At 35.0% G+C, this 27468-nt stretch overlaps 2 protein-coding genes across 2 annotated transcripts in view; both read left to right on the forward strand.

The window, feature by feature from the left end:
• LOC137387575 (sodium-dependent phosphate transport protein 2B-like) overlaps positions 1 to 27468 on the forward strand; it is a 141103-nt gene that overhangs the window by 103797 nt on the left and 9838 nt on the right. The window lies entirely within an intron of this gene.
• Positions 878 to 18400, forward strand: LOC137385941 (sodium-dependent phosphate transport protein 2B-like). The gene is made up of 10 exons (XM_068072566.1): positions 878 to 990; positions 2556 to 2630; positions 6405 to 6501; positions 6920 to 7051; positions 8272 to 8415; positions 11146 to 11337; positions 11699 to 11817; positions 12474 to 12579; positions 15477 to 15653; positions 16898 to 18400. The coding sequence occupies exons 1-10, from the start codon at positions 952 to 954 to the stop codon at positions 17599 to 17601; spliced, it is 1785 nt and encodes a 594-aa protein (XP_067928667.1). The 5' UTR covers positions 878 to 951; the 3' UTR covers positions 17602 to 18400.

Raw genomic sequence — 27468 nt, forward strand, 5'->3', positions numbered from 1 at the left:
ATTTTGTGTTTTCATGTAGTTGTGGTAACAATAACACAGAATTGTAATATCTATGTCACAGAATTGTGTTAGCTATATCACAGCGATGTGTTAGCCATATCACAAAAATGTGTTAGCCATATTACAGAATTGTATTAGCCATATTATAGAATTGTGTTAGCCATATTATAGAATTGTGGTACCATGTCATAGAATTGTGTTAGCCATATCATAGAATTGTGGTAGCCATAGCATAGATTGTGTAAGCCATAGCATAGAACTATGGTAGCCATATCATAGAATTGTGGTAGATGTATTATAGAATTGTAGTAGCCAAATCACAATCACGGAACTGTGATATCTATATTACATAGTTGTGGTACATTTCATAACGATTAATACACAGCTAAACTTAGTTATAGTACACATATCTAAGCTTGGTGTCACCTGTCAATGCTTGTCACGAACGTCATAGGAATTGATAGAAAATAAATTTGGCTGTAGAATGTAATTTAATTATTTTCACAGTTTTCTTTATGAATTTATTGATAAGCAACTTCAGTTTAAATATGCCCAATTGATAACTAAAGCATTGGCAGGATCCAGTAATCAACATTCCTAAATGTGAGTCTATATTAATGCTATTTTATTCCTGTAAATGCAAATTTTATATAAAATCTATTTAGTTGTTCAAGTGGCAAAACCTGAGCCAACTATCTATCATAAGAAGATGACATAATTGTGATACTGTAAATGCAAGCTGGGACTTGAAGTTTGCCAGCTGCAGCCAGTTTTAAGGGTTGTTCTCTCATAATATACAGCTCGCAGCTCATTGGCCAGACTCCAATCTATTGCATGTCATATTGTGAGACACGCACCATTGTATGTTCAGTCCGTTTTCAGATTGGCTATTGAGTAGTTGGATTTTACATCATCTAGTGAGTCTGAACCTGGCAGCTAACTTTGTGTGCAATGTCGCTGACTATCGCTTTAGATGAACATAAGGATAGGGTGAGTATAGTATACTACAGTATGGTATATATCTCAGATAGGAATCATAGTTTGCAATCCAAATGAAAAGTTTATCAGACTGGCACAAGTTAAGGTAGGTAAGATATACATGTACTTTAAATATATGGTGATGTGCAAGGTGCAAACATGCTTGGTGTCACACAGTTTTGACACGTGTCACTCAGTTTATGTTATATATTAGAACTGAGGTGTCATTCAGTTCCAATATGAGTGTCAGTTGGTTGACTTTGAAAATGTTCTTGAGCGGGCCTTATTGGCTCATAGCTAGATTCTACCAACATAAAGCCAACATGTTTTATAGATCATCTAAAATTTTTTGACCTTATCTAGTTTAAATTACTCGTAAAGATTTTGAACGAAAACTTTTGGATACGTGACATTCTATAATGCTGCATTACACCATCTTAATAAAAGTAAACAAGTAATACACAAGTAGGTCCCACTACATTAAACACGTGTTGGCAATGCAGTGGCTAATTTTGTGGTGAAGTTATCATCTTCATTGCTAAAGCATTTGCCGGCTGCTGTAGACAAATTAACTTTGCACTGAAATGGAATATTAATAATGCAAAGTTTGCTTACACAATACTACTGCACTCAACGATGTGGGCCTCTGCTTTTCTATGCAACTAAAATATTTGCTATTATCTACATGACCCTGTGCAGAGAGTTTAGTTGTTTACTATACTGTAGCATTCATATTTAAGCTGTGAAAGGAGTCTTTCCAAAGCCGGTCCATGAATAGATACTTAAATAAATGCGAGTTGAATTAATAAATGAATGAATGAATGAATGGATAAATGAATGCTCGCAAGAGCCAACATAGCAATTATTGGGGAAGCTAATAATTGTGCACCTAGCTTGATGATATCACCCTCATTGAGACATAGCGTCTGTTGTTGCTTTCATTGTTGTTATTATACTTTATCACATTGTTAATACCGACTTTAGCTAAAACCCAAAGGATACTATTTATATTGTATGTTATTACTGATGAGCCTTCCGGAGTGTTCTTGAAGTTAGCAACAGCATTAATGTTTGTACTATAATGTGTTAGCTCAAATTTCAGTCATATAAAACACTCTTACAACTTAATTTTAACTAAAATAATTATAGAACAATAATAAAAAATAGTAATTATTATTATCAATATTACCATCACTGTTATTAATATTGTTGTTTTTAATTATTATTAGGCTACCCACTTTCAAATACCATTGTACTTACATAGTACTACCATAGTACTATCTTTTAACTATCATAGTACCACCTTTTAACTACTATAGACTATCATAGCAATAACCTGTGCACATAGTGAGAGAGTAGGAAACTAGCAAACATCTCCATGTTTAAAGACTATATATGCTTTGACCTTTGCATATGGTGTTTTTGAAAATATTCGAGTGCATTCTTTTTAGAAAGCCTGAGTTCCAGTTTCATTTGTGGCTTCACATCTACAAGTAACAACCAAATAATTGAATGTAATAGTGTACAGATGTCGTCTTATTTTTCGTTGTTTGTCAAAACTAACTGCTAAATTGTAGACAGGCCTGGAAGAACCACCAAATAGTGCTTACAACTCCTCTTCCCTTCACCCCTCTCCCCCTCCATCATACAAGGCAAGTCCTATTCATATTGTGTTCTGATGCAGCTTTGGCCGGCTCGATGATCAGCGGTCTCTTGAGCTGATGTGGCAATATTCAATTAACTAACGGTGGTAATTGCACAAGCGCTGCCTCGCAGCAGTCCGCTGTAATGAGGCCAAGTCAGAGAGACACACTTGGCTGCAGCTTGTTATCAAGCCTGCAGCTTGTTATGATCTGCCTGTTTACAAGTCATTCACGAAAACTTAGAGCTCCGCTACCTTGACTGGCTAGTACAACTTTAAATGTTGCCGAACACTTTAAACTTAGATTCGGGTCTATAAAGGTTTAAAAGCTGATTTGTCTTTTGCATCTGCAAGTTGTAACAACTCAGGGCTAAAGGCTAGTCTTAAACTACCCTAGATAAGGGTCATAAGTTCAAGAGGCCTTATAATTTCAACTCCAACCACAGCTGAGTGTAAAACAGTTATTATTCATGACAATGACCAATAAATAATGAGTAAAATGTTTTACATGTGTATTGAATGCTGTGATTGGTCACTCACCACTTGTGTATTGAATGCTGTCATTGGTCACTCACCACTTGTGTATTGAATGCTGTGATTGGTCACTCACCACTTGTGTATTGAATGTTGTGATTAGTCACTCCCCACTTGTGTATTGAATGTTGTGATTGGTCACTCACCACTTGTGTATTGAATGTTGTGATTGGTCTCTCACCACTTGTGTATTGAATGCTGTGATTAATCACTCCCCACTTGTGTATTGAATGTTGTGATTAGTCACTCCCCACTTGTGTATTGAATGTTGTGATTGGTCACTCACCACTTGTGTATTGAATGCTGTCATTGGTCACTCACCACTTGTGTATTGAATGCTGCGATTGGTCACTCACCACTTGCGTATTGAATGTTGTGATTGGTCACTCACCACTTGTGTATTGAATGTTGTGATTAGTCACTCCCCACTTGTGTATTGAATGTTGTGATTGGTCACTCACCACTTGTGTATTGAATGTTGTGATTGGTCACTCCCCACTTGTGTATTGAATGCTGTGATTGGTCACTCACCACTTGTGTATTGAATGTTGTGATTGGTCACTCACCACTTGTGTATTGAATGTTGTGATTAGTCACTCCCCACTTGTGTATTGAATGTTGTGATTTTCACTCACCACTTGTGTATCGAATGTTGTGATTGGTCTCTCACCACTTGTGTATTGAATGCTGTGATTAATCACTCCCCACTTGTGTATTGAATGTTGTGATTGGTCACTCACCACTTGTGTATTGAATGTTGTGATTGGTCACTCCCTACTTGTGTATTGAATGCTGTGATTGGTTACTCACCACTTGTGTATTGAGTGTTGTGGTTGGTCATTGTTTGTGTATAGAATGCTGTCATTGGTCATACTTGTGCATCAAATATTGTCATAGGTCATTACTTGGTATATTGCATTTTGTGATTGGCCATTACTGTTGTGCTGAGGGTTGTCATTTGTCATCACCTGTGTCTTAAGTGTTGTCATTGGCCATCACTCTTGTATTGATATAAGCCCTGTTATACAAATTCTAAATGTTCACCTTGACATTATAGAAGGGACATATTATTCGTCAAATTGAGTAGGTATGCTAATAAGAGTGCAACTCACTGAATTAATCAGCTGAGTGCTATCTATTGGAGTTGTGGCTAGACTTGTGGCCATGCTTTCACTGATAAAAGCATTGGTGTGTTAAGTACATGTTTCCAATCATTCAGTATGTTGTTGTTGTTTGTTCCTGGCTACTTTTGGAAAAACATACCATTATGCTTCTTTTTGCAAAAAATAAACACATAAAAATATAGCTGAGAATAGTTTTCAATGTGTAACTTCCCTTGCCAAAGTATTGCTGGTCTGCTTAAAAACAGTAAGTACATATAAATCACTCTAAAAATGTCATCAGCCTTCAAGATCAGCTGGCGTAACTAGTGGGGGGTCCTACCACACAAAGTTGTCGTCAGAATAGTCACTTTTAAAATCACTGTTGTCACTTTTAAAATCACTGTCGTCACTTTTAAAATCACTGTCACCTTTTTCAAGTTGGCAACCAAATCAACTTTTTTCTTCACATTCGTTATTTTAATACAAATATCTATTCTGGTGGCACTGGGTTGCGTTAAAAATCTGAAACTCGCTCAGTTTGAACTTCTGCTAACCAAAAGCATGGCTCAACCAGCGACCTTCACAAACTTATTAGTGATGTTTGGGAGCGTTGCCGATTACTCCGCGAAAGGTGACAGCCGTGTTAGGTTTTTAGGGCTATATTTCTTGTACTGAAAATAGACCGAGATTGTCTTTAATAATCACTGTCAGTCACAGACTTGGAAACGGATTTGCTGTCAATGTCGTGGCATTTCATTGCTTTAATTTTTTGGCAGTCTATAAATGCTGGACCAGATGCTTCAAACCAAAACTTGACCAAACTCGATTGACCGTGGTGATTTATGAACAAATAAAAAGTTAGTTAAGGTACGGCTACACGTAACAAAATTTCTGTTGGTTCTAACCAAAATCACGAAATGATTGAAACACAGAATTATTCTGCGCTGCTAGAATCGTGCTAGCGAGCACGATTCCAGCAGCTTTTGCAATTAGAGAGAGACGTATGATGACGTCCAACAGACGTATAATGACACACAATAAAAGTATAAGTGCAATTCAACATAGTACACACGATGCAACTGCTTAGATTGCGTTATTGAATGTATTTATTGTTTGGACGCTATAGCTACAAATTGTTTATTTTTTAATTATATTTCCTTTTTAGCAGCAAAAGTTTTGCGGTAGAAAATGTTGACATCTCTAGCGCAATCAAGTCGGTTGCATCGTATTTACTATGGTAACTTTCTGTAATATTTTTCTTGTGTGTCGCATTATGTTCTCGGACTACATATATCTTAAAATTTGCTAGAGTCGTGCTCGTTAACCAACAATAGCGCGACCTAAACAGTTACATCGTGTGTTCTATGTTGAAATACTTATGTATTTTTATTGTGTGTCGCGATATATGTCTTGGACTATACTAATTGCTAAAGCTGCTAGAATCGTGCTCGCTAATAATTTGTTTAATCTGTTAATTAAAAGCGTTTCGTCGACGAACTCGGTGGGCATGCACAGCTCAAATAATTCTTTGAATTTCGACCGATTAATTCTGCGTTTTTCGTGATTTCGGTCAGAACTCAGAACCGACGAAAAATTCGTTACGTGCAGCCGTACCTTTAGTAATCCTACTTACAAAATCATCGTCACCTCGTCACCTACATTGAAAAATGGTCGTCTCGTCTGTCACTTTTTAAATATCCCTGTCGTCGGGTCGTCAGAATTGTCCCAAAACATGGGAGGACCCCCACCAGTAGCCCTTGTAATCAGTAAACCATCTCCTTTGTGAGCCTTATTGAACACAGGTATACAGATGGTGATTGAAAGCCAGCATATAGTGATAAGATGCGTAGTATTTAACAGATTCTTTATTTTAATCATATATGCTAGAATAAGGATAGCTCTATGATTAACTCTATGAAGACAGTATATGAATGATGCCTCTAGGCTTTTTGGTGTATTTAGGACTACATCAATGTCTATCACATGTTTTTTCGATATTTGATCATGTAATGTCGATCACATATTTTTTCGATATTTGATCATGTTTATCCTTCTAGGGTACGTGCCGTGCCGTGCCGGGCATTCAAATGTATCCTTAATTCCTGATCAAAGACAGTAACTTATAGCAAAAATATTTTGTACTTTAGGCTGATGCTGACGTAGATGGCCATGAAGAAGAAAGCTCGGTTGAAGATGATCCCTGGGTGGTGGCTGACCTGGTAGATAATTCTGTGCCATGGAAAGGTTTGTCTGTTGATTAGATTAGCGCTACTGCCTGACTATTTTAGTCTCGCTGACGTAGCTCTTTCTCTGCGGCAGCGCAGCCCGCATCGTGGGACTACTAACTAGCTCATTAAAGTCCCTAAGGTCCTATCAGATTGTTCTATGTCAGAATGACTTTTTCCCATGAGCAAACTTTCTGGTTCAATTCGTGAGTAAGTCTAATTTGATATTGTTTAGCTCTGTATATTATGTATAGTTTCTCGTACATGCGCTTATCGAGTCTCACCAGTATCTTGCCACACTTCTGTAGGTTCTGGTCCACTTCGAAAAGTACATTACCATAAACTGGCCTTATCACGTTTGCTACAGATGCGAACCATTTTCCTTCAAGTTTAAAATAGATTGAAAATACTCATACCTTCTTGCGTCTGTTCACCAGATCTGACAGGAAAAGAAAAAGTGGTGAGAGTGGCCTGGAACTACACATTTCGCTGGGTGCTGCTGCTTGGCCTCCTTTACTTTTTCATCTGTTCTCTCGACTTCCTCAGTTCGGCATTCCGTCTCCTCGGCGGTTAGTCATACCACCTGAAATACCTTCATCAAGTGACTGTGTACCTAGCCATAAAAAGTGATAACTGTGTTAACTGCCTTTTGATGACTAGACATCTGTTGCCCAGCTTTCTAATCTAGAGATTAGGTTCAGTTTTTCCACCATTAGAGATAATTAAGGGATGAATAACAAATCCATGTTTGATATGTTCTGAAACAGCTCATGTCAGGAAGGTTATATATCAGGAATCATATCAGACAGTAAGGTAACGTTATGTACTAAATATAGCTTTTTGCGTACGGATAGTAGTGTGTCCTATTCTCACGACACAATGCGTCCTATTCTCCCAACAAGGGTGTTTGATTGTTGACAAAAGAAAGTACCCGTCATTATGTTATCATTTAAGACTTGCTTTTCGGCATACAGTATCGTCTTGTAAACATGTTTACGTGATAGTGTTTGGCGCCAAGGCTTCATAGCTTTACATTCAAAGGCACACACAGTGAGATGTTCAACAAGTATTCGGTGTACATGGCTATAGATGTCTATGATTAATAATAAGCCAAGTTTACAATGGTTACCTTAAAAACTTTGTTCAAATTAATTAATCAACTATGTCTTCAGAAAGTTATGTGTTTATCTACGTGCACTGCCGAGGGTTGCTTTCAACTGTCTCATCATATCAATGTTTTCAGAATTTATGATTGTTGTCAGTCACCTGAACTCTAGCCTAGCTTGCATGGGTAACTTTTTAAGAAAAATTAGACAACTTTATATACAGCCTTATTTAATACATCCAGCGATGAGACACAATGAATTTTTTCAGGTAAATTTGTGACATCTACAAGAATATTAAGTGATCAGTTGCCTTTCTTTTCTGTTGTATGCATTTTGAATTTAAACTGTTCACTTAGCCATGTTAGCAGCCTACAACATGTACAAATAAAATAAATTGCTAAAATACCGGTGACTGGTTTAAATATATTTTAAAACATTTGTTGTTTAAACATAAACAAATATATTATATCTTTGCCTACAGAGTTGTGTCATGGCTCATGTCGGTCTTTAGAAAAGAAATAGATCAACCCGTGTCATGTTTTCTTTACCCATGTTCACAAATACACAGCTCGGTGACCATGATGGCTATGTTTTTATATAACTAGAAGGTGTGTGTGTGTGTGTTAGGTTTAGCTTGCAGGTAAGCCTACTAGATTAAACTGTGCATAAGTCATGTGTTACAGGAAAGGCTGCAGGCGAGGTGTTTGGTAACAGTGAGATCTTAAACAACCCTGTAGCTGGTCTCATGATCGGCGTACTTGTCACCGTACTCGTCCAAAGCTCCTCCACGTCTACTTCTATTGTTGTGTCTATGGTTGGCACTAATTGTAAGTAAGCCTTAGAACTCTACCACTAAGGTCTTGTTTGATACAGTACATTCTCATAGCATACAAGCTATTACATAACCCATCTGTGGTACATACACCATGCATTAAGGGTGCGTACATTGACTACATTCTTATAATTAAAGCACATTTATAGCATATGAAGCAGTATTTAGACTGCCGGTGTATTATATTCATATGAAGTAGAGAGCATAGTAACGTCTGACAGTTATTCATAACCTTCAATTAATAAAACACGTAAATCGATATTGCGGATAGACAGAAATCTTGCAGCCTACTCGTTGCAATACGCTGGAGAAGCAATCATTAACTCAAACAGTAATTGTAATATACTATAACTACTAACTACTCCAACATGGTTGTGAGTGTCTTTTGGAGTTTGTTTCTCTAGGCTCTCTAGTGCAAGTGGCAGTAAGCATCATATATTTCTTGAAGAGCTGTCATTGTTAACTTATAGCGTAGTTTTAAATCGTTACTCAAAACCTTCTCTTAGAAATGAGCTAATTATACATGTATATGCAGATGCTGTTGGTTGGATCATTGCATGCTACTCATGCAAGCAAAGCTTAAAACTGTACATAACTTACCATATACAGTCAATGAAACTTGAATCAAGATGAATTAAATATCAAAAACTCGAAGGAAGTGGTGAAGTAATTTTTGAAGATTATGCAAAGGTTCTCTTTGATGTTGTCATTTACGATGGACTTACACAAAATTTTAGTAGATTTTATCAGAAAGTTAAAGTATTTTTCTATCATTTGCGATTGTTTTTGATGTTTGAATTGATATGATTGCCAGGATTTTTCAAGATTAAAATCAATAAAACTTGATCACTCAGAAAAAAACGCGCCAAATGACATCGCTAGTTGATATCGGATATTGCGGTCAAGTTGCAGCATTACCCGTCTCTATTCTGTCGGTCTCTGGGCAACTATCGACGGCATAATCACACCTTCGCTTGATTTGAGCATGTTAATCGTGATCAAGTTTTGTCGATTGTAATCTTGAAACATCCTGGCAATCATATCAATTCAAACATCAAAAACAATCGCAAATGATAGAAAAATACTTTAGATTTCTGATAAAATTGTCATGCTAGTTCATCTTCAGCTAAATTTTAGACGTTTAAAGCAGCTAAAATTTGTCACACTAACGCTTGTAACGCGCTTGAGTTGTCTTTCCTCATGCTGTTTTGATATAACTTTTCTCATCCTATTCTAGTATAGCTTTTCTACTGTGTGAAACACTCAGTGGGTCTCCCTTCTTTATAAAGGACTGATTGTAGTTCGCTTCAAAGAACGTCTACATAAGTATTCTTTCATTAATTCAGCCAAATTTGTTCTTGACACCTCCATTCATTTATTAATATCATTCAAGGAAGATGACATGAATTTAACTGATAATTTAATGGGTGAGGCCAAAAGTATTCATACAATTTGCATATACGAATGCAAATACCAACCGATCTAACATTTGACTCTCACCATACTCCAGGTGCAAGTTAGCTATAAAGATTCTCCTATCGCAACATGCCCTTGCCTCTACACGACGCAAGTGTCATAACATGCCCTGCGTAACATGCCCTGCGACACTTACACTGGCGTCGTGTAGAGTACATGTATAGTCACGTTCCCCTCATGGTGAAAACATGATTAGAGCGTGATTGCATGCTTCACATATTGATCCAATGCCTATACACGGGTACTTATGCCTTCCGCCACGCAACGATCACGTCTTAAGAATGTGAGGGATTAATAACAGCCAATCAAACAGCCCATAATACACCTAGTATATATTAATATTCTATAGTAGAGCTTCCAACGTGCTGAACTATTAGTAACACATGTAGCAGCCTCTAAGCGTCTGTTTTTGATTGTTTAATGCAAATAAATTATGTTTTTAGTTGAAACTTTTAAACTAAAATTATGTCGTGCCTTTTTTTCTGACAAATAAAGACGGCACTAGCACAATGGCCCGACTGTCAATTGTAGTGTTGACTGATGCTTCAACTTCTCAATCGAGAGTTGTGCTCTCGACTGAGAATCATTTTGTATGTTGCTAACTACGCACTCGTCAACTTGCATAATTTTGTTAAATAAATTACAAAGTTAATTAAAAAACTTGAGCTATTTGCATCTCAGGGAAAAACAGCCCCTGATATACGTTGTGAGTAAAACAGGCTGGGCTTGCATACAATGAAAAGGCTCAACACAAGCCTAATCTCCTTTTCTCATCATCACTCTTTCGTTACCTATAAATGTCCAGCGAACCTTAGCAAGTTTGTTCTGTTTTTAAATTTTGTTCAGCTGATTAATATTATTGGTAAGTAAAATGATAAAAATATTATATAAATGTTATTTCAGATATGACATCATAATTAGTTAGCCAACTTTTTTCTTTAAGAGAAGACAACTGTCATAGATAAGGAAAATATTTACAAAAGACTTTTCATTAAATAATGTATGCTTGTTTTGACCGAATTGAGAGTTTTAAAACTACAGCTCACACGCTTCAACCATGTAATAAAAACGTACACTTAATGAGAAAAGTTTCTTTCACCAGTTTTAAAATATAAAATTTGTTCGGTAACATAGGAGACACTTTATATGTCTGATGAAGTCTGATCGCACTTCTGGTTCTTTAGCAGTAGCAGTCTGGAGGTCATGATATGCATACACGTAGTCAATCTTCTGGATGCTTCTTTTTTAGTACTTAGCGTGGACACAGCTATACCTATAATCATGGGAGCGAATATCGGCACGTCTGTTACAAACACCATCGTTTCAATGGGCCAATCGGGAGACAAGAATCAATTCCGAAGAGCATTTGGAGGAGCAACAGTCCACGACATGTTCAACTGGCTGAGCGTATTTATTCTGCTGCCTCTTGAGTTGGCGACTGGTTAGTTTCTAGAAGCTTCTGTTCATTGTTTTGGAATTATATTGTCTAATGAGCAAAGAAATAATTGTGCCGCCGTAACATGCATTCCATAGAGCTAGGCATCCTTGACAGCTAGTTACGCATTTTTGCGGTTTGTCAATTTACATTTTGTATGACAAGACATATAGTTCGTTAAGATGCAGCTAGCGGAGAGCAAGTAAGATATTACACTTGTGCCATCTGGGAAGACGAGTATCAAAATTTTCTGTTGTAGGCTATCTTCACCTGTTGTCTGTTGTAGGCTATCTTCACCTGTTGTCTGTTGTAGGCTATTTTCACCTGTTGTCTGTTGCAGGCTATCTTCACCTGTTGTCTGTTGTAGGCTATCTTCACCTGTTGTCTCAAAAGATTGTAGATTCATTCCACATCAAAACCTATGAAGACGGAGATGTAAAACTCCTAAAAGCTATAACATCCCCTTTCACCAAATATGTTGTTAAGGTAAAACAATTAATTAGTAGGTAATTCTATATACCAATTTGTGGTAAAGGAGATTTGTAGCAAGAGCCTTGCATCTAATTGGAATTATCACTCTACGCTAGGGTATTGTTAGAAACATTGCCAGATCTCAATGACTTTGTGTCATCGTAATCCCTTTATTAAATAAGGTTTTACTGAAGTTAAATGTTGGGGGTAGTGTTTGTGTTCAATTGTGATAGGATGATTCATCATAGTAAATATTATTTAGTTCATATTTTATAAGTTTGATCTAACATTCTATATATATATATATATATATATATATATATATAGAAATGTAATATATATATATATATATATATTTTAACAGAATTATATAGTTTGTTAATTTAAACTTATAGATCTACACTTTGCAATGTTAAGTAACTAAGGCTATTAACTGTGTGACATACAAATATTTCATACCTAAAAAGGCTGCATCGATAATGACTCCTTTCTTTAAAGTCAGCAATAACATTATTTTTGGTGAAAGCAAAGTACTTGCCCAAATATTGAATCCTGTATTAACCTATAATAAGAATAATAAAAAATATATTGATTGACTGAAATTTTACTGCTGTTACATTATACTACAGTAGTCAATAAGTAATTGTAAGATTTCATTGACATTCTTTTAGGTTGACACGGGTAAAATCACAGAGATCGCTCTCAGCAATGAAACTGATACGGACTTTTCACTGATAAAAAAGGTGTGCAAGCACGATGATGGCAGTAAATATCCTTGTAAGTACAGCCGATCTCTTCTTCTTTGTCTTTATGAGTTTTATTAAATAAATTATTATACATAATACACGTACATTAGGCTAGACGTCATTTCTACCTGCTGCTTCTATGAACAATCTGTTTGCTGTCTGTTGTTTGTTAAAGATTACCTTGCGCAAAATTTCAGTACATTTCATCGAAAAGTATCAATGTTTTTCTATCATTTGAGATTGTTTTTGATGTTTGAGTTGATCTGACTGCCAGGATGTTTTAAGGTTAAAATCGACAAAACTTGATCGTGGTTAAAACGCTAGGTTAAGCGAAAGTACGATTATGTTGTTTATAGTTGCAAAGAGACCGACAGAATAAAAACTTGTAACATTGCAACTTGAATGCAATAGCAACGATAGCAATGATAGCAACGATAGCAATGATAGCAACGATAGCAACGATTGCAATAATAGCAACAATAGCAACGATAGCAATGATAGCAACGATAGCAACGATAGCAACGATAGCAATGATAGCAACAATAGCTACTAGTGATGTCATTTCAAACGTATTTTTCTTCTGAGCATTTTAACCGCGATCAAGTTTTGTTGATTTTAATTCGGAAACATCCTCGCAGTAGGTCAACTTAAACATCAAAAACAATCGCAAATGATAAAAAAATACCAATACATTCTGATAAAATCTACTGAAATTTGGTGCAAGGTAATATTTAATGCCATATGAGTACTCATGCTGACTTCCAAAGATATCTTTTGCTTATTGCCAGGTCCATTTACAATAGTGTCGTGTTTTTTAATTTTCAGACTAAAAGTAATGATCTAGCAGTGGAATATAATGATTCAACACTCTTTATATTTGTGGTCTAGAATGGTCACATGTTTTTAATTCTTTTGGCAGTAGTATACAAATTTATGAGTAAAATGTTAAAAGATAATTATTCGTCCAGTTTACTTTTCGTAAATTTAATTGTTTTTTGTACTTGCAAATATGTATTTGCTGGAATAAAAGACTTAAATCATATTTCGGCAAACGGATGTTACAACAATTATTTTCAGTTTTTCGTAAGGTTCAATTGCTAAATCGGTGAAGGCCAGTACTTTTCATACGAACAATTGTATTATCTCGAGTAGGAATAGCCTCTACATTCTCTCTCCGTTCGGTCAGTTTCTCATTTTTACATTTGTACCGGTATCGGAAGGTACCAGTATCGTCGTATTCAAAGTTTTGATGAATAGCTTCTGCTGCAACAATAACCTTTTATATACATACACACTTCTATGCGACAAATTGTTATTATTAATTTAACCTGTTCAGGATTTCTATTTTGTTTTCTCAGTTCGTATTAATTGTATCATTGCCTAATCATCCTTTATTGTAATCATAGCAAAACCAACTTAATTTAGCTATTACTTGCTTAATTATTCCATATTTACATTTAAGCACTTTTTTAGCTGTTCTATTTTGTTTCTTAATTTATTTGACCTACACAAAACATATTTTTCATGATATAAAGTTTGAAAGCAACAGTTGTTAGACAAAGTTTGAAAACCTTTACAATTGTCTTATTTTTTCTCTCAATTTATTTAAACTGCTCAAAACACTTTTTCCATGAAATGAAGTTTAAAAATTAGAATGGTAACTGTTGTTATATGCTAAACAAAAATAATTATTCTTAGCAGATTTTTATTACCCGGGCAACGCGAGGCTTTCAACTAGTAGTTGTATAAAGCTTTAGAACAGCACAAGTGAAAGAAACTCCCAAAAGGAGTGGTATGAGTAAGCAAAGAGAAGAATATTATATAAATATTATTTAGATATGACATCATCATTAGTTTGCAAATTTTATTTTTAAAGTAAAGATAATTATCATATCATGTATAAGAAAATTTATTACAAAATACTGATTAAACAGTATCAGTAAATATTTTATAAATACATTGTATGCTGCTTTCTTAGACAAAAATGAGAGGATCTAGCCTACAGTTTGATTGCACCAACCATGTAGTTTTATTTACGATAAAATGAAATAATGGCAGCCATTGTAATGATTGGCTATCCTTTATTGTTATTCACTACAATAAATATAATTACGGGAGATCAATAAAAGATAATAGATCAATAAAAAATGAATAAAAGCCAAAATCTAGGTCAGCTTATATGAAATAAACAGGTTGTTATCTATCAGACACTTGAGGTATTAGGACCTAGATAAGATGGGCAAGCAAGGAATGCTATAATATACCAAACATACCTCGAAGTACCTACTGATACCACTGTATGTACAGAATGAAAAAGGGTTGTTGGATATGCATAAGGATGCCCGTATGTATAAAAGTTTGGATATGAGATCAGAGAGTGGTGACTTCATATATTAACTGATAGCTCAGGTACGCTTATATGTACGTGTACATGTATAATAAGTATGTACATTTATGTGTACATGTATAATAAGTATGTATGTGTACATGTATAATAAGTATGTACGTGTACATGTATAATGAGTATGTACGTGTACATGTATAATAAGTATGTACGTGTACATGTTTTTGACCTTTTAATAATAAAGGAGATAAAAATAACATTATTTGGTAGACCTCTGACCTTGTTGAATAGCAGAGTGTTTTTGTTATAATGATTGACCTAGCAACTTAACCCCTTCATCGGAGTCATTAGTACAAAGCATTCAAATGGTCTGTTTTATGGTTTTCAGTCTACAGAAAAAATATTTTTATATATCATCAGGGTACATGTGGTTGATAAAATTTTGGCAACAAGTTAAAAAAGAAGGTTTGTATTTTAAACATGTCTTCTGAGTATAGAGTGTTTCAACATCTTCCAAAGCCAAAACCCGACTTCACCACTAGCGCTGTCTAGCAACTTATGCAATCGCTGTCTCATATTTGCAGGTCCATACATGTTCATGAACGTCGACTGGCCTGACTGGGTCATAGGCCTCATCCTGCTTTTCCTCGCCCTCTTTATTCTCTGCACTTGTCTTGTACTCATTGTCAAGATACTCAACAATATTTTCAAGGGCCACATCGCTGTCATCTTGAAGAAGTTTATCAATGCAGATTTCCCAGGTAAAGTTGAGTCATGTCTTATTTGTCTTTATCCACCTAGTCAGGGGATGATGCGTTAGAATCAAGTTTGATTTAATGCAAAAGGAAGTTTTAATGAGTACTGGAAACTTCACTACTTTAATTCAATTTTTAAAAAGTCTAAAAAAGCTTTCAAGACAAAAAACTGCTTCTTTTTGTTAGTCAAACCATATAACAAGAGTGGCGTATTAATCATAAATATTTAGCCTTGATGGTATCATAACTCAAAATCATATAAAAAGAGTGTTGTTATAACTCTAAGCTATATAGCAAGAATTATGTATTAACTCTAGCACTAAGCTATATAGCAGGAGTCGTGTCCTAACTCTAAACTACATTTCTATAGCAAGAGCGGTGTACTAACTCTCCGGTTGAATTAGAAATAAAATTATGACCATATGACTACATCTTAACATGAATGTTTTTAAAGTAGCTACCATGTGCAGTTGCTTTGCTGCGCTTTACAGTTGGCACTCAGAAGACCACCTACGTACTTGGCCAATAATATTTAAGAACTTTTTAAATGGCCTGTGTTTTATCCAAAGTAGAATTCTCATTCAGATTTTGCAGACTTAACTAAATATACTTTATAATATGCAAATGACAAAGTAATTGTCTATTTCAAATATTAAGTTTGGAAAACGGAAATTAAAAAAAAATGCTAATAGTAAAATATTTCATCTCAATTTAAATTATATAATTATATAAGCATTACACAATAGCTATAAAAAGCAGTGCATTAATAAAATAAATCATGTACCCATTGGTTTATCAAATTTAAGGTTTTTTGTTTAAAATCTGTGCCTGCCGTTCCTTACTCTCCAGCTCTAAACAAACCTAAAGAGTAATCTTACACTATATTGTAGAATTGTCAAAGTCGACAGAGATTGTTACTATAAACACAAGCGGATGTGTGAGCATTGTGCTTAGACTTCAGTCTACAGCACAAAGCTATAATTAGTCCAAGCTGACAGGAATATATAAACGGGAAGCTTTGAACTTGGTTGTAGTTCGAAGAATTTGTCAAATTTCAGTCCTTGATACAAGGAAATGTTAAAATTCTAACAATATGTAGAGTACGTTTCCTCAAAACTATCAATCATCATTTAATCTGGTAAATTTGACCTTATAAAATTTTTGGAATGGCAACTATGTCATGCAACTGTAAAATGAAAGGCTTCAGTGTTGCTTCAGCTCTAAACAGGAATCATTGTTTCCTTGTACAGGTTGTGCAGGGAAAGCACTCGCTGGCTACTTGGCTATAATCATTGGTGCACTTCTCACGATCCTCGTACAGTCATCCAGCATCTTTACATCAGCCATGACACCTCTCGTCGGAGTCGGAGTAATCACTCTTGACAGGATGTACCCTCTCACACTCGGGGCCAACATCGGCACAACATTCACGGCCATTTTAGCCTCACTCGCCCAGGATAGCGAAGCAATCGAAAAATCGATGCAGGTCTCAATGTGCCACCTCTTTTTCAACATATCTGGTATTATTCTCTGGTACCCCATTCCTTTTATGAGAAAAGTTCCCGTTTTCCTGGCTAAGAAACTTGGCAACACGACTGCTGAATACAGGTGGTTCGCTGTCGTTTATCTAATAGCCATGTTTTTTCTTCTGCCCGCCCTTGTCTTTGGACTCAGTGTGCTCGGTTGGCAGGTACTGGCAGGTGTTGGAATTCCAATTCTACTTTTTTTCATCATCATCATCTTGATCAATATTCTTCAAGCCAAGGCGCCTCGGGCTTTACCGCAGAAACTCAGGAATTGGGATTATCTCCCCCTATGGTGCCGATCATTGAAACCTATCGACAACAGCATGCAGCGGATGTTCCGCACGTGCAAATGTTGTAATAAAATGAAGAGAACTGAAGATGCCGAGCAAGCTAACATGCACCAGACTTTTGAATCATCCAAGCTTTAACTATTAGCTCAGTTTTTTTCTGCTTGAATGCATTTATAGCTACTACATTGCGTTTAATACATATACATGTTTTCACATTAACTTTTTTTACTGTCTTACGTATTTAACAATATGTTAAATCTATTGTGACACTGATATTTTCAGAATTGTTTGCAATAAGTTTTAGTTTATTGGTGAAAAAACCAACTGAGTTTTTTAATAACCATTTCCATTCAAATGTCTATGCATTCTAGTACAAGAGAAGAATTTTATTTTAGCTCTAAAATAATAACTTTTTAAAATTGTTTACAAATTCTCAAACAAAATATTTTAAAGTCTTAATTTTATCAAAGTTGTGAGCGTCAGTAGCCATCTATAATACTCTTTAACAATGTTATTATTATTGCCAGAAATTAAATGTTATCTTAACACTGATTTGACTAACGCATGATTCTAACTTCTCTAAATAGTATTTTGACCTTTCTCTTTTTTTCACACGTTTTCAAATCAACTAACGTCGCCTTTAAATTTGTCTATTATAACTTACAACCAATTGAGAAACACATTCATGATGATTGGACTGTTTTGACTGCTTCAAATACACCAGCCAGTCTTTTAGTATTAACAGAAGAAAGAAAACACCTGGTCATGTTTAGTACTGAGCGATATATACCTTCAGTCATACAGTGTATTTGTTACATGAGTCTCTCCTGCCTATTCATCGCTATAATTGACCGATTTCTACCAAATATTATGGTATTTCATCTAATTAAGTACTGTACTGCATATTGTTTTCCAGTCAATAAACTTTTAGAATGTATTTTAAATTTGTAATTCACTATTCATTTATCTCTTCAATGTGTAGGCTTGCTGTGACACCTAGAGCATGACTAGCAGTGAGCCCGGCTGTGCCCGCGATATCTTTCATTTTTTAATCAGGTAGGGTGTATGTGGGTGTTCAAGAAGCTGGTTCTCAAAAACTAGATGAAGTTTTGAAAAAAATATCGTGAGCGACCTGGTGAAAGACAGGCAGCAGGCAGCGTATGCGTGGAGAGCTTGGATGAAATTGGCTAAAACATGTAGCATTATGGGGACTCACACATGCATACAATGACAAAGTGGGATTTACTAATAATATATATATTATAATATATATTAAAATATATATATTATAATATATATATTATAATACATATATTATAATATATATATTATAATACATACATTATAATATATATATTATAATATATATTATAATATATATTATATCCTCCTAATCATTACAACCAGTTGAATGCCCGGCATTGCACGAATAATAAAAAAGTTTTTGCATAAAAAATCTGTTTTTACTCAAGTATACAACATTTACCATTCTAATTTTTAAATGAAGGCGTTTTGTTTAGTTATTTCTGTGCCCTGAGTTTAGTTTTGTGTACTACATGTATGTTTATTTCTGTGTAATTCATACTGTACCGGCTGCAGTGCTTATACTACAGATCTATCCTGATTGCTATAGTCTTGTTGGCTATGTGAGTTGAAGTGTTTTTCTTCAAGCTTTAAGCGTGAAACCATGAGAACTGGAGATTCTGAGTTCAAATCCAGTGAACGGTGAATTTTTTATTCCTAAAACTTTATTGATACAACTGGACACACGGACAGACATACAGACCAACATCGAGATTCATTATATGTAGATGGTGTTATAAAGTTAGTCAAGCTTTAGAACTAAGATTGTGTTGGAAGGAAGCCACTAATCTATAATGATATTTAATTGCTGGCTGACGACTCTGAAGTTTACTTTAGAAATAGAATAGTATTAAATTTAAAATATGTAAACAAAACTACAAAATCACAATGACAGAAACAAAAGTCGATGTAAACAGATTTATTGTCAAGTCAAAAATACAGTAACTAAATAGAGTTACCTGCTTTCGGGAGTTTTGTTTACCTGCATGTAGAGTGAACTGGAGGGACGAGAAAGAAGCTCTTTTCCCATTTTGCTCTATCAAATACATCGGTATAACAACAAGAGTGTTCTATATATACCTGAGGTACTATTCCGAAAATTGTATTCTAATTATAGCATATGGATTCGTATCCTGACACATGACTAGGCATCAGTGGATCTGAGAACTAGCTGATTTACTTGTATGATACATTAATACGACAAACAAAGATGGCCGTCATATATTAGTTACGCTGCTCCTAGCTTTATTTGATTAATTGATGGCTCCCTGTATTTCTATGCTGCCTTTGAACGCTGGCAGGAAGTTGCTTGTGGTTTGGTATAAATGCATTATCAAAAGACACCCACATCTAGAACCTAGGAATAACACAAACTAAAATGCATACCACAGCAATGCTTTTCTTTTTAATTTTTTATTACTTTATTGGCTATATTTTACTCTGAGCGAGAATTATGATTTTTTAGAAAGAGGCTTGTATGTTTGCTCATCTTGTCTCAGAATAAATTATGTTATGTATTGGGTGGTGGGTTGAGTTTTAATTGGAAATGTCAGTGAGTGTAAGGACTACGAACTAAGGAGACAAAATATTCAAAACTTAGAAATACATAAATACTTTTAAATATCCAGTTTTATATATGATGTAAGTTATCTACCAACTGTACAAATATACAGCCTTGTGGACTATACATGTATTTGCATTCTCTGAAGTACATGCAAAGGTGGTCCAACCCGCAATTACTTACATATATGTAAGTTTTTCAAGTAATCAGGGTTTTTTCTATGTATTGAATACCCTTGCATGCATTGCCCTTATCTTCTTCAAGGTACAACAGTGTTACACTTACTGACATTTCAAACTAAAACTCAGCCTAACACTCAATACATAACTTGTGAGTGTTTATTCTGTGGCAGGATTAGCAAACATACAAACCTCTCAGTGAAATATCATGTTTCTCACTCAGAATCAAGTTTAGCCAATCAAGTAATAAAAAAATTAAGAAGAAAAAAGCATTGCTGTAGTATGCATTCTAGTTTGTGTTATTCCTAGGTTCTAGATGTAGGTGTCTTTTGATAATGTATTTGCATGACTCACGTCCTGGTGACTGAATACGCTACAGACAATGAGGCTGAAGTGGAATGCATGCCTAACCTATGGGTAAAGCGTGTTCAAGGCGTGACTGCTATAGCACAGCCACACCTCGCCTCGTTCATTCATTCATCCACACTCAGAGGAACTTTAAAAACAGCCTGGGGCTGTTCCTGTCTCCAAAGGTCTATTTCTTGTATTATTTTTGGCACAAGGCGACTATACACTAAACTAACTGAAAAGGTCAAATGCAACAAAGTTCATGCTCTTTAAGAAGGTTTAAGGACTGAGTAGGAATATTGTGTTCATATAGCAGCTATTTGCAACAGGGCTGAACTCAGAGGTTGATTACTCCAAATACTGCTGGTTCAAGGAGCAGACAACTAACAGCAACATGGCTGATTTCCAAGGTTCGGTGATAACTCGAGGTGTTTTTCAAATTAGCAACGAGGTTACCTCCAGCTCCATACAGGTCACTCGTTGCATTGTAGATGTGTTTATGTCTGTTGTTTTGCAAGTAGAGACAACTGCAATTCTTCAAAGATACAATTTTATCTTACAAAGGTGCCAGCTTCCCAAGTACCTTTGTTTAAATATGAATTTGTATTTATAGCCTTTGAGCCCGGTTCTATTCATTTTAGTTTTTAATCAGATGGCCAGCAGCACATTTGTAGATTCTCAACACAAATTACGACACTTCTTGCTTGACAACAATCCATGAACAGGTTCGTTGATGCCAATTGTCCTTGACGCATGCGAAGGTGAATTATTGAGTTTCTAGTCAGGTGGGTGTTTAAGAGACTGGTTTTACATGTAAGGATGAGCTTGAGACACCAAATATTTTTGGTAACCTGACGAAAAGCACAAAACATATGCGGTTGGAGTTTGGACAAAATCAGCCACAAAATTTAAAAACGCGCGGCACTAAAACAGATTAATACACGCACGCCCGCGCGTTCGCAATGACAATATGATTGCTGCTAGGCTGAGAAGCTAAAGCTATAATCTGTTGGATATGGAGGCTCTGCATGCTACACTCACAACATAAAATCTTCAGTTTGAGATTTTTAGCTCGAGTAAACATTCCAGGGTAGTTGTCAACTTTATTTTCCAGTATTTATAATAAGCTCATTGTATTAGAATAGGCATATATACAGTCAGGGCTGAAATTTGAAAGAGTTGATCTTGAATCTACGAAAGAAATGTCTTTTCTCTGCTGATGACTACAACAGATAAAATCGTCTGCCTGCAGTGGCCTTGAAAATTTTACTTTTTTGCCACTGTTGGACATACATGTGTGTCCGTACTTAGATTACTGAAAAAGAAGACAACTCTTCATGTGTAGTTTTGGGAACAGCATCACTTGATTGAAGTTATTTTTACAAATGCTCTTTTGGGTAAAATTAATATATTAAAAATGAACCTTGGTAGTTGATTAGACTTTTCAGATTCTGCTAGCCTCAGCACGTAAAACTCAATGCGGGTAGTAAGTTCTTGTTAGCCTAAGGAAAGGATGTTACCATGATAATCTACAATTTGGTTTAAATGTAAACTACCATTCATAACTACTATCAGACTGCCTCTAGGTTACACTATTTGATTACTCAAAGTCCATCCTTTTTGCTCTTTGACCTTCATGTGTAAACTGCACATTTGTTCACCTGCAAGAGTATGATGTGAGAATGTTCGTGGAGTACTTGATGAGAGGAAGACCATAATCACTGATGACTTTAAGAGAGCCAAACAGTTTGAAGAGTTTTGTGTACGCGTGAACAGGGTGAGAATCTGAGTGAAGCCGTAGTCAAGTGTTTTCAAGGGCTGCATGCAATCTTTATAGAATGGATAGTCAAGCACAGACTGAGCTGGTGTCATTGCAACACATCATAAGCCCTTTTTCTGACTAGATAGTAATCATCCTTGTTATAAGTTAACTAGTAAACTTACTCATAAAATGCTACTCAAAAAATAAAACTTTGCTGAAGAGATTTGACGAGGACAATTCGAGTTCTGTGAGCAGCGATGCATAAGCATAACGTTTTTGTGTTTTTGCTCACAACTACACGAGACTATCTGTTTATTTCTTATAATAAAGCTGTATTATTATTATTTTGTCTCTTATTACGCTTCTATCAGCATCCATTCCTTTTGCGCTTAACAAAAGCTACCTTACTCATCAGAATCTGACACTAGTTGTTGTCCTTATTATAGCAAACTAAGCAATCAATGCTGAACAATAATAAATCAACCAGTCATAAAACCCGTCATCAAAAATTTATCAGGAAAATAGAAAAGATTACTAGTGATAGCCGCAACATTGTTACTTGAATGTCCGGTATGGAATCTAGGTCATTCAATATGAGAATAGATTTTAGTGAGCCCAGGCTAACTAAGAGATTGTACATATAGGTAGAAATTATGCATCTCTCAGTTACAGGAAAGATAATTTATGGGCTAAAAATGTTCTGTTAATTTGATAATAATTTTGGACCTTTCTTTCCGTGTTCCACCATTCATTTAAGCCAATAGATGTAGGTCTCAGCAACTGCTAAGTCATCAAAGAATCAAGAAAAAGGAAAAATTTGACAAAAAATATTTGAAAATCCTGGCGACAATTTGAAACCTCGAACCACTGATTTCACACCAATAATTTGAAGCAATCTAGACCATATGTAAATTAGTGTTGGCTCACTGCTTGCTTGACAGCCTTAGAGATGTTATTTTGAAAAAGGGAATAATCTTTTAACATATTCAAGTTTGTATGCTCACCTGCATCCCATTGGCATAAGTACTTCTGCAAATCTGTAGATTTGTGAATGTTACAATATATATACATGCATTATATGTATTATATATTATATGTATTATATATTATATGTATTATATGTATTATATATTATATGTATTATATATTATATGTATTATATATTATATGTATTATATATTATATGTATTATATATTATATGTATTGTATATTATATGTATTATATGTATTATATATTATATGTATTATATATTATATGTATTATATATTATATGTATTATATATTATATGTATTATATATCATATGTATTATATATTATATGTATTGTATATTATATGTATTATATGTATTATATATTATATGTATTATATATTATATGTATATAAACTGCAGCAAGTTGATAGATGATGTAGAATGTTTAGTTGTAAGTATTGATCGTGTCTCATTGGCTGAGTATGATATTGATCATGAGGCTCATGTAAACAGCATGCTTGATCTATACAAGAGGCGTGTTAGAAGCGTGTTAGAATGTTGACATTAACATAATTCATAGTAGAGCAGCCATGCTTAGATCATGCATTCAACCAAACATTCTATCTGAAGAAATATGTCTTTAGAAGTTGCTTAGGATTGTTCCTGCTTCTATGTGCACTTGTTTCATTGTGTTTGAAACGAAAGGCTAAAAAAACATAAAATTTGAGCTCTCCAAGACACATGAGGCTCAATGCACTTAATTGCTCCACACTCTGCCAACCCAAAGAGAAGACAACTAGGAACAATTGCTCTTTGACTTTACATAGTGCATGTTTTTGTCAAAGACTTTTACAGTGTTTTTACAGCTTCACACATGCTATGTAAACTGAAAGGAAATCCCCATTTGTTGCATTTCAAGTTGGTGTGCAAAATTGCGTATTACTGAAAATATCAGAGAGCATATACATATGTGATATTGAAGTCACAGTCAATGTATTAGTAATTCTACTATACTGCTAAGCCAGAGAAGGACCCATTTTTTCACCATATTTACCTAAGGCCAGTCCATAGCTATCAACAGCATTGCAGAGGACCATTATACACTTGACTGTACTTGAGAATTGCTGATTTAACAGTGTTGCTATGGATCACTGTCACAGGGCATGGGAGTGTAAAATAAAGTCCTTGGTAATGGTTTTCAGTTTCATGAACAAGGATGTAATTGGTGCAAAATATTTTAGTATATTGCATACTATAATACTAAATAGTTCCTATTTAGCTTCTGTTGGTAGTCAGCTATTTCTGTTGATGTAAAAATTATAGAACCATAGAACTATAGTATTTATAGAGAAATGGTGAATAATTTTTATATTGTCATTCTACAACTACCCAAACATTTTTCAAACTTTCAAGTAGTTGATAGTGATTTTTTAGCTTATGATAGCTTAACCTCCTAGTTGTCATGAAATTGTCATTACCACATACATGTATATGTATAGAGCTCCTAAACAATAAGATTAAAACAGTGCAAGTGGGAATTATCTTATTCCGTACACAATCATATAAAATATGTATATTCTTTACGTAAAATAGCAATGGATTAAAGTAAACATTGTAATCTATACCAGCGGTTTATTCAAGAAACCAGTGGTTAAAATACCAGGTATGCTGGGTTAAAATACAAGGTATGCTGGGTTAAAATACCAGGTATGCTGGGTTGAAAAGCCTGGTATGCTGGGTTAAAAGGCTCTGGTATGTTGGATTAAAAGACCTGGTATGCTGGGTTAAAAGGTCCGGTATGTGAGATTAAAAGGCCAGGTATGCTGGGTTAAAAGGTCCGGTATGTGAGGTTAAAAGGCCAGGTATGCTGAGTTAAAAGGCCCGGTATGCTGATGTAACTTCACAAAGATGTCCAACTGCCGAATGCCAATGTTTTCACTTCATCCACTATTTAGTTAAAAGGTGACTCTGGGTAGATATGGAAGCCTGAGTATTCAACTGCTAGATTCAACAAGTATCAAGTGAGGCCGAAAACCAGTCCAGATCTTGTACAATAGTCTTTGATGGGAGTTGTTGGCTGTTGATTGTTACTAAGTTACGCTAAGTTAAGACAACTCCTTATATTTCCACAAAGATCTCACCAAAACCAAAACATAGGTTACCTATACGTACAGTGAATAATTGAAGATGTACAAGTAATTCAAACACAACTGCTGAATTTTAAATTTAAAAAGCCTCTGTACCAAAAACTACATTCAAGTGTTTGCTTTCATATTGGCCCTCACACTATGTTATTAGCTCTCTTCAAGCTGAGACCTTGAATAATTTGGATGTCACGTTATTAAAGGCAGCATCAAAGTTTCTTACTCCTCGACTTATGATTGGCTAGTTCCAACCACAGACTGTGAGATATCATATTAATATCTAAAGCATAACATTCAATTCTACCCCCCTTCACAGATGGTTTCCTTCTGGAGCCTGTGTTAAGATCCATGCTCAATGAAGGTAGGAGTTAAAGCGCTTCATACTACAATTTTACAATAATAAAATATTTAAACTCTGTTAACATATAGATTTAGCAAGTAGGTTGAACATAAAGTAGGCATCATTCGTGCATACGATTCTTTAATGTTAGCATTCCAGCTTGTAGCCGTGACATCAGTAACTCGTTTTTGTCACGACACACATTTAGAGTAATAGACATGAGTAACTGGGTTATAGTTTTGTTGTTTGATTTTAGCTGTAATAGACGACAGATTGAACAAAAAGAACATTTTGAGAAACATGAGCATTTTCTCTGCTAGTTGTTATTATCTAGACTAGAGCTTGGTAAATAGCCTTCAAAGAGTTTTATTCTTTGTTAGAAAACCTTTTATTTGTTAACTTGTTAAGATATACATAATAAAATAAAGAGCCAAATCAATTGTTTTTATGCTTAAACAACGCAATATAAAATATGTTAATATGAAAAGCAACACAAGACTCTCTCGTCGAGCCCTTTGTTCACTCATTCACCATTCGGCATCCTCACAAACTTGGAGGTTTACTTGGAGGCCAAATCAAACCTAATTTATTCATTAAATCAGATTAGTATAAAAACAAAACTTGTGAATCATACATTTCAAATCGCAGACTGTAATGAATTTATTTGACAGTTATAAAGTGTTTAATAATTATATCAAGGCACTCGGTGAACTAGGAAAATTCTAGCTGCTATTTGAATAAACAACTGCAATTTTAATATTACTGATGCTTTTGGCAACAAGCCAAGAGAAGCTTGAAGCAATTCGGGATATTTTCCAAAGTTTTTTATCAATCTCCAAAATTGAATTCAAACTTGATTTTTATCTGTGCTGAATCTATTTTAAGGATTGTTTAGCTTTAATATTTCTATTTTAATACATGGCAGTAGAGAACTAACAGTGGAATGTAGAGCAGGGCTGTGTGTGACGGTGTGACACCCTCATGGATAAACAGCTAATCAAGCTAAGCACTAATAAATATTAACAATAGTAATAGGTAATAATAATAAGTAAATATATAATACGAAGTTTTTAAAGAAGCTCATTGTGCCGGAAAAGAAGTGACACTTTAAAATGACTTAGTACTGTTTTTAAGAAAAATATTACAATTACTTTATATTTTCAAGTTTTTTTCAAAATACATCACTTCTCATATTTGTAAGAAAATTACTTTTTGTTATGATTCTTTTTTATCCGCTCGAGTTTCCACTTGTCACTCTTAAGCTCTCTATTTCACCTATATATATCTTATAATTATGTTTGGTGTATGTCAACGCTTTGTTTTGTAAACACAAAGAATCAGACATCTTCTTCAAAAACATGAAATTAAAACATTTGCAGTTTTGTTAACTGTGGGTTACTAAAGCTTCAGATATTCCCATATTTTCAAACAGCTCATCTCCAATGTTGTTGACCATCCCCACCTTCGGTATCCACCATAGTTCGTAGTGCTAACGAACAACGGTGGATTGCTAAGTAAGTCATAGCCGTAGGTGTACGTACATGTACATGTATTGTAAGTAGCTAGCATAGGGTAGCTTTAGTGAATTAGATGGCTGTTACACCCCTTACTCTG

Source organism: Watersipora subatra, chromosome 1 (assembly GCF_963576615.1).
Source record: "Watersipora subatra chromosome 1, tzWatSuba1.1, whole genome shotgun sequence".
In the NCBI taxonomy this organism is placed as follows: Eukaryota; Metazoa; Bryozoa; class Gymnolaemata; order Cheilostomatida; family Watersiporidae; genus Watersipora; species Watersipora subatra.

What these genes read in the sequence shown, in the direction of transcription:
- LOC137385941 (XM_068072566.1), top strand. Translation starts at nt 952, where the DNA reads ATGTCGCTGACTATCGCTTTAGATGAACATAAGGATAGG. An exon ending in GGCATTCCGTCTCCTCGGCG is followed by an intron (nt 7,052 to 8,271) that starts GTTAGTCATACC and finishes CATGTGTTACAG; the next exon opens with GAAAGGCTGCAGGCGAGGTG. An exon ending in TATCAATGCAGATTTCCCAG is followed by an intron (nt 15,654 to 16,897) that starts GTAAAGTTGAGT and finishes TTCCTTGTACAG; the next exon opens with GTTGTGCAGGGAAAGCACTC.